We start from the raw sequence: 8913 nt of genomic DNA, 5'->3' as shown, positions 1-8913 counted from the left end.
CTGGCCCAGCACAAACAACCCAAATCCAATCACCCCCATTCAATCATGGCCCAGCCCCATCACCCCAAAATCAAGAAATCTGAATATGTGTATATATGTCTTAGTGGATATTAAAATAAACATGAACATGTTCCTTGAACACATGATAACTATTATTATGTGTATATTATTATAACATTATACTACATGTACTATATAAGCCAAATATATCATAATCCTAAAGCTGTGGCACCATTCGTTCCTGCCAAGAGACAGCTCCTATAGTGTTAAAATAATGACAATATTCATCACGGACTCGGCTTGCTGCTGCAGTCGGCCTTAGAGCAATAGGGGCAAGTCCTGGCAGCTGTTCCCCATAATCTTGAGTCTCATCATTTTGAGTCTGAGGTGGTGCACCTCGTGGTGGTGTTCTCGATTTCCTCAGGATGTTGTGCAAGATGCAACAAGCCAAAACTAAAGTTTTTGTCTTTTCTGGCTCCAGATCAATCCTGCGCAGTAAAATTCGCCAAGTATTTGAAAGAATACCGAAAGAATTTTCGATCAATCTTCTCAGTCTTGAGAGTCTGTAGTTGAATATCTGTAATAGATATATTTAATTATATAATAAATATATAATTATATTACAAATAGATATATTGTGATTATATATCACAAGACTATTCATACACACACCCTTCGCTCATGATTCAAAGTGCGTTTTGGATAAGGTCGCATAAGATTGGTTTGTAGCTGGAATGCCTCATCCGCCAAGATGACATGTGGTAGTGCCTGATTGGAATTGGGGGGACATCGATCAGCGGGAAAGTTTAGGGTGTTGCCTTCAATTCCCAGCTGCAAGGTGGATCTCCCAAATACACCACCATCTGAAGCTCTACCTTGTGCTCCAACATCAACATAAGTGAATCTGAAAGCATAAATTTAACCACTTGAAATATTGCTCACCATACTCTTGAAGTATTAAACTATCAACATGCAATGTTTGGTTCTGGTGAGTTCAAGATGGATGGGTGGTCCAACCATGATTGTCATGCTTGAAAAAGTATCAAAAGATTGCACACACGCAGTAGTTAGTTTTATTGTTAGTTACACTCACGAATAATTGGCATCACACATAGCCATGAGTATTATTGACTCCTGTGTTTTATAATTGTGATATTCAGACCCTGCATGCCAAGGCTTCGTCATGACGATATGCTTCCCATCAAGAGCGCCTGCAACAAAAGGACACAGTTTGTATGTGTGTATGTGTGCGCATGGCTTGAATAATTTGGAATTTTCACAGAACCCACCCAGTGCATTAGGAAAGTTCCAATTGTCCTCTAGTTGCCTGGAAATCTCAATCCATTCTTGCTCTGTGGTAGGTGTCCTGAGATAATCAGCGCACAAAGATGTGTAAATGGCGTGGCATGTTTCAGGTATGATTGCAGACAGGGAGGCGACAGATATACACCAATCATAATGGAGTTGTGTCATACTTGTCCCAGTCGCTAAATACCTCAGTGTCACCATCAGTCTTTGTTCAGCACTTATGCTGACTCGGAGTGCAGTGTTCTCCTTGGCTATAAGGGGTTCTACCTTCTTTAATATCATATCAAATTGCTTCCGTGTCATTCGGAAATAATTTCTAAATGTTCCAACACGATTTGATGGAAGTCCACTGTCATCATCATCGTTATCGTCATCATCATGTATCAGTAGAGGCACAGTGGCATAATAAGCACCATTATTTTGCCTTGAGCTGGTGATGGGGCCTGTCCATGTACGGTTCTTCCGCCTATCTGAATGGTTCTGCATAAAACACATGAGAAGATTGAGACCACTAAATGGCGGAATAATATCATCATTAAACATACTCACACTCTGACCAACAACTTTGGTACCAGCCATCACCGAAAATTGACCTCAGTGAAGCTATTGAAAACCATTACATCTTACATCTTCTTCATAGAACGTACTAGAGCCGGTTGCGGCAAGCGGCACGCCTCATATGTTGAGCAGTTGTTAACACTAGATAATATTGTTATTTATTGCCATATTAGCAAATAATTGTTTATTGTTGATGTGATATACAGTTTTTAAATTCACGAACAGTCTTTGGTAAAAAGCTGTTGTGATAAACAGACGTTCTTGCATATATAGTAGGAGGATCGCCTTTTCCATTAGCAGTTATATTATAGTAGTGAGTGTAATAATATTATTTAAATAAATAGTAGTAGACTAGACTGGCACGTATGTTGATAGCAGTCGTGACACGCAAACGTACACTAAAAAGCTACTTGCGTACACACACAAAACAGTAACTAATAACTAGTACTACTACTACCAACAAACAACAACAAAATAAATATATCAAACAAACCTGTTCTTCCTCCTCCATCATACAGACTGTCAGAGCTGCTGCAGCCGAGCCTGCCATCAACAAAATTTCATCGTCATCGGAAGACTCCATACGGCATACAGTAGTTGCTTCTAGCGGTAGTAGTAGTAGGAGCAGCAGTAGTAGTCTAGTACTGGTGTATAATTTTTCACATCAAGCGCGTTGATTTTTATTCGTACTCGTCTTCGAGAGGTCGGGTGAAGGTCAGAACGGCGAAGCGCTGTGATTGGCTGTTGCTACCGACAAAAATAGTTCGATCGTTGCTGTGTAAAGGGGGAGTCGGTGTCGGTACCCATGCGTGAAATGTCGGAGGTACCTGTCTGAGTCGGGGGTATTGGAGTCGGTGTCGGCCAGTGTAAACGCACCATTAACAAAAACAACTATTATGACAATCAAATAGTCATTGGGTAGGTGTAGATGCACAGGCAGGAAATAACAATTCAACTTACATGAATCTGTTATCATTTCCTCCGATGCTCATAACTTAGCTTAACACAAGCTCTTCCCTCATTACCCAATAACAGAAAGAATGCCAGGCACCCTCCAGTCATTAATGGAAGCCGACATGTGTCAACAGGTCTGAGTTATAAATAGAAGTGGGAGTAGTTGTATTAAGAGGACATATTTTCTCACACTCCTAGTGACTCTTGTAAGTGGAATTAATTAGTTACTTGATTCAGATGCAACATTAAGATTTGATTTGACTGACTTTACTACAGATCCACTAAAGGCTACAAATTATATTTTCAGCAAAAAATTACAACAAACCTTTTTATATAATTGAATAAAGCCTTTTCAGTTCAGCAGATGCTCCTACGACCTAAATAATCAGTTCCACGACTGTGGACATTATAGGGAATTTACGCTATTCTAATGGTAAAACACATGTAAATTGCCTAACATGTGTACACTGCCTATATCGTCCCAATATATTATCAAACTCACCCTCTTTGCCTTATAAAAAGGAAAAATAGACTCAACTTTTAAATTTGTTGGCTGTATCTTACCTGCAGCATTTTCATATAAATTTCACTTGTTTTATGAGCGCTGTAATTTTACAATACGTACATTTTCACGCCTCTATACGATTATCTGTTTATTTTTCTGGACATCTAAGTCTATTCGGCGAAGTAAAACTAGTAACAAATATTTTACACATTTACAACAAAGTAAATAAAAGTATTTTTCAGCTATAATTAGAATGTTGCGTACTAATCCTTTGGCTATCTGTCTCTATTTGTCTCTAGGGGTCAAGGTTAGGATAAAATATATCTTTGAACGATACATCGACTTGAAACATCTACATTAATAGACCGACATAGAATGTCTGCACCTATCCAATGGCCTCAAAGGATTTCTGACCAATTGCGGCTACTTATTCCCTTCGGTTTGTCGACAAATTTGACGATCTATCACAGCAAACAATAATTTCATAGAACTTGTATATACTGTAAACCACAATGAACACAACCCTTCACATATGTTATTTTCTTTTGTAAGGGCGGCAGGAGAAATAAAGTGGCATTTAAGGCTAACTACAAGATTATCGCTATTCAAATCGGTCTGAATCCATGGTTAGAAGTTAAGATAAAAAATCCCTTTGTGCAGGACTAGAACTCCTGACCATCGGATTACTGGTTTGATACTCTAACGCTGCGCTAATCAAAAGCCTATCCTTTGTTCAGATTACTTGGGCAATTAATTATTTGATGCGCTTTAATAGGCTCATCTGACGATCTTTAACAGCGCACTAGATGACTAGGGTACTATTTTCTATAAATAATAGAAAAATAAATATAATAGAAATCAATTATAGTAACCAATTTAGGATTTGTTGTCGTTTATTATCTTTTAACATTTTTATTTACCACACTTTCACCCATTGCTTCACTAAAGATATTCTCACTCATACATACTCAAGATGTTGTTGAGTTGGTGATTAATTTTAAATATAATTCCAGGCTCACAATTTAATCAATATTAGTAGGATAAGAGTCATGTGTGTCTGTCTATGCCAGGCTGTATTTAGACGTAGATGTGAGATACTGAATGAATGTTCACTCTATAGTCACACAGCTATAGTAAATTCTATAGCTGGAGCATTCAGTTAACAGGACCAAAGTCCTATGAACCTAACTGAATATGGTTATGCAAAACCATGACTGTCAAAACCTGACTGTTTATGTGAGGTCATACCTGAAGGTTAGGAAAAATATTGCTTCCAACGGGATTCAAACTCTCAACTTTTGGCCTGGTGGCCCAACATTCAAACACTTGCTACTATCTACATGTTTGACAAGAAATTAGATCCAAAGGAGAGTTTGAATTCCTTGATTCGAAGGCAGCTTTTAGAGGCATATTCAAAGGAATTGGGGTAAAACAGTTGCAGAGAAAACGATTTCACTTTAATCAAAGATGATTTCATTGTGAAACAAATGATAATCATCTGCTTTAGCTACTGATTCTATAAGACCTGTAAGTGAATATAGACTAAGATCTTAAGTCAATGTGATTAGAAATCATATTGGCCTTATACTAAAGATTCTCTTTTGTTTATCCAATATGAGAAAAGCTAGTCATAAGCATATATACTTGCTATAACTATAATCATTATATATTATTATAATTACTAGTACCCTAGCTGTCAGGTGTGCTGATAGAGGCAGTCAGGTATTTCAATAAAACACAGATAATAAGTATTTGTACAATATCTTTAACATCGTGAAGGGCGAATGATATATGTGAGTGATAGCGTGTCTAGTATAACTTTAGAAAGTTTAGTATTTTTCAGTATTTGCGTTTTTTTATTTTCAATTGATAGCAGCTGAAACGCTCATAGCTAGCGTAAACGAGGGTATGATGGCTATAGAAAAAACAGAATAGGCAAGCATAACCCTGCAACTTGAAGGTAAATGTCAATATCAACTATAGCAAATATAGCAACTAGCGAGATCTTTAGGGTGCGTATTTTTCTTCTGACTGTTATAAACGAAGTCAAATTTTGTTGATTTTAATATTGAAACATCCTAGTGGACAAATAACCTCAAACCAAATCAACTGTTTAACCCTTTAGCGACTGCGCGGTTACGATAGAAAAAGCACTAGTAAGAGTACCAGGCAATAACTTGCGCGAGTTGAGCTTTCGACATGAACGCATGGAAAGTGCAGTAACTTACAACAAAATTGTGGCAGTTACATAAATTAGTATGAATAAGAAAGCTGAGAAAATTCTCTACAAGCTGATGCTTCTTCTACGTAGATAACTCGCAAATACTTACCAACAAAATTGTCAATTTGCTGAAGCTATGAAATTTTTATTTTTGTATGCCATTTTCAAATGTATTTTTTTAATGGATATAAATAATTGACAATGTTGTACAAATGATACTTGCATAGAATCATATGTTCACAAAAATTTGCAAAAAAAACTGATTGTCGAAGAGCATTGAACGCGGAGTTACAAGCTCCGTTGCAATGCAGGAACGCCTTTCGAAATTTTCAGCGCAAGACTCTAACAACCTGGAAGCGCGACAATGGTAATCTAAACTTGGCTATAACTCGCATGCAAATTTGCATGGAGCTGTAAATGAATATGCATTTGAAAGCTTAGAGATTTTTCAACAAACAGCTATATATTCCCTGTACATCGGCTGAGATCACTTTAGTCACAAGCCCGATTTGACGAAGTTGTCACCCCTCTACCATGAAATTTCAATAACAAATACATTTTTAGAAGCAATATCTCTGCCAAAACCGGTTCATGATGAGCATCTGCATGGTGTCATATGTTTACAAGAGTTTGCAAAAAAAATGGGTTGTCCAAGCGCATCAAAAGTGTAGTTAGGTGCTCATGTGCATTGCGGGTGCCGGCCTACGGAATGCTCCTGACGCCATGGCGATAAGCAGTGCTGCAGTTACCGGACATGGCCCCTCAAACTCTGCTATAACTCTCATGCAAATTTACATAAAACTGCAAATGAATATGCATCTGAAAGCTGAGATATTTTCCTACAGACTGAGATATTTTCTTCCAGGCAGCTTGCAAATACTGCAACTTCAGATCTATATACTCAGTTATTATTTTTTACTGTCAGATAGATATGCATTTCTTGAAACTATAGATTCATGTAACAATTTTTCAAACTGATCGCATGGACGCATGTGTGCTGCAGCAAAAATTAATTGGTTGTGCACAAGAAGAATTGAGTGGTGAGCCTGTATTCACACAGTTGGTGAAGCAGCAAAGACAGGAAGCAACATTTATTATGAGCAGAAACGGCAAATGATGGAGAAACCCTTCTGCCAGATGGCAGAACAATATGAGAACTGAACTTTTTGATTAGATGTGGCCCTGAAGAGGGCCGTGGGCAACAAATACAACATAACATACCAACGCACAACAACTACAATATATCATGACATTTCAGCAAATGTATGTACAATAGCTAGCAACACAACGAAACATTTGAATAAACTAAATTATTTTAAATACAATTTGGAAATTTATCTAGCATGGTAAGGATCAAAACATGGTTTGCACAAAGGTACTCCACATTCTTGGCATTTAAATCTAGTTATGCCTCGCTTACGGGTGTTGTCATCAGCTCTCTTTGGGCAGCGCCTACAAATTCTATATTTCGCTTGTTTACTTTTTCCTGGACTATTTAGCACTAATCGATGAGCAGAAGAAGTTGAAGCGTGGGGAACAGTGTTTTTGCGGCAAGATCCAGTGTATTCAAATATTTGTTCAATTAATTTCTGTCGAAACTCTAAGTCAGTTATTTTACAACCGCTATGGATTCTATAAACTATGGCTGCATTGTAGACACAAATATCTAATAAATGAAAAAATAATGTTTGTACCATTTCATGGTTTTACGCGCAGCGTTATAATAATGCAAATTTTGATCAGATTTGTCAGATCCTTCCATGTATTGGTTGTAATCCAAAATAGCAGCTGGTTTGCAAACTTTATCCCCTTTACAGTTTACTTTGCCTATATCTACGACATCCAAGATTTTATCCATAGTTGAAATTACAGAAATACATTTCTCATCTCTCCAACAGCCAATCATACTTTCTCCATTAGAAAAGCTTGTTGTTTCACCTTTTTAATAGCTTTTCCATTGCAAACTTTTAAATCTTTAGGAACACCCTTTCTGTTTGCATGCAGAGTTCCGCAAACATGAGTGTTATTTTCAATAAGTTCAGCTGCTAACTCTGGCGAATTATAATAATTATCCATATACAAACAATGACCCGAATTAAGCAAACCATTAATTAATTTCATCACTATGTTGTGAGTGATTTTTCTACCAGTTCCTTCGGCTTGTTCTCGCTCATCACCAATGTACTCAGACGGCTTGTGCACATAGCCAGAGACAGCATCGCAGAGAGCAAATAGCTTTTTTCCAAATCTAGATCTTTTAGATGGAATATACTGCCTGAAGCTGAGCCGTCCTTTCCAAGCCAGCAAGCTTTCATCTATAGATATAAATTTACCAGGCAGCAAAACAGAAGATAACCGGTCAGATATCATGGTTAAAACCATTCCTAGCTTGAATAACTTATTGCCAGCAGGGTTTTCCGAATTGTCAGTGAAATGCAAACTGTTCAATACCATTAAAAATTTATTCCTCGAAATCAATTTACTAAACATTGGCGTTGATATTAACGGATTGGTAGACCGATACGACAACAAAGTAGGCTTCTTGACAATACCCATGAGCAAAACTAAACCAAAAACTCGCCAAATATCTTTGCTATCGACAGACTCCCATGCATCGCCATGTTTTTGAAGGCCATATCTATTTGTTTCGTTAACTATAACATTCATGATGGCCGATGTAATGAAAGTCTGTAAATAATTGAAAATACTTATCTGTTCAGTAATTCGATTTTGTACACCTGCCAACCTCTCATCAAAATGCAGTTCTTTCGGTTTTAGATCAGCTCCTCTTTGAAATCTGAAATTACTCCCTGGTTCAATGTCGGTCGTTTCACTCTCATTTTCGCCATCAGATTCACTCTGTCAATCTTCTTTTTCACTTTCATTGTCTTCCCCACATTCTTCTGACCTGAAATCCTCTTCCTCACTTTTGAACCAGTCGATATCATCCTCTGAACAAATTTTCTTAGCTGAGCTCCAATAATCACGTTCGTCCATGTTGATCAGCTTTCCAAAAAGAAAGATCAAATCTTTACAACGTGTTCTTTTTGCACACGCACATAAAATTTATTATTTATAGCTTCAAAACAGTAGTAAAAAACTTACTGAAACTGTTCAAATTTTTCATTTTAATTTTTAAAATTGTTTTTAAAATAAATAAAATGTTTTAAAAAAGGTCTATCGAAAACGGCAAAATTGTCGGGTTTGTCGGTTTTGGTACGCTGAGACATTGCTCGTAACCCAACAAATGTTGGATTTGGAACGCAAAGGGTTAAAGGTTAGGAAAAAAATATTACTTTCAATGGGATTCAAACACCGAACTTTCAGCATGGTGGACTAACATTCAAACACCTGCTGTTATCTACCG

At 37.2% G+C, this 8913-nt stretch overlaps 1 protein-coding gene across 1 annotated transcript; it reads right to left on the bottom strand.

Annotated features, from left to right (window-relative positions):
- Positions 1–217: 217 nt before the first annotated feature.
- LOC137404146 (putative nuclease HARBI1) lies at positions 218–2449 on the bottom strand. Its single transcript, XM_068090299.1, has 5 exons — positions 2360–2449; positions 1290–1788; positions 1094–1211; positions 673–904; positions 218–577 (listed from the first exon to the last, which is right to left on the bottom strand). The coding sequence occupies exons 1-5, from the start codon at positions 2447–2449 to the stop codon at positions 218–220; spliced, it is 1299 nt and encodes a 432-aa protein (XP_067946400.1).
- Positions 2450–8913: the final 6464 nt, after the last annotated feature.

The sequence above is a fragment of the Watersipora subatra genome, chromosome 9 (assembly GCF_963576615.1).
Source record: "Watersipora subatra chromosome 9, tzWatSuba1.1, whole genome shotgun sequence".
Classification (NCBI taxonomy): Eukaryota; Metazoa; Bryozoa; class Gymnolaemata; order Cheilostomatida; family Watersiporidae; genus Watersipora; species Watersipora subatra.
This window is presented reverse-complemented; position numbering and strand designations above follow the sequence as displayed.

Bases quoted from the DNA above. Each gene is read 5' to 3' on its own strand.
- LOC137404146 (XM_068090299.1), bottom strand. From the start codon at position 2,449: ATGGAGTCTTCCGATGACGATGAAATTTTGTTGATGGCAGGCTCGGCT. The intron at 1,789-2,359 runs GTTTGTTTGATA...TGTTTTATGCAG, and splicing joins TGATGGAGGAGGAAGAACAG to AACCATTCAGATAGGCGGAA. The intron at 1,212-1,289 runs GTGGGTTCTGTG...CTTTTGTTGCAG, and splicing joins GAACTTTCCTAATGCACTGG to GCGCTCTTGATGGGAAGCAT.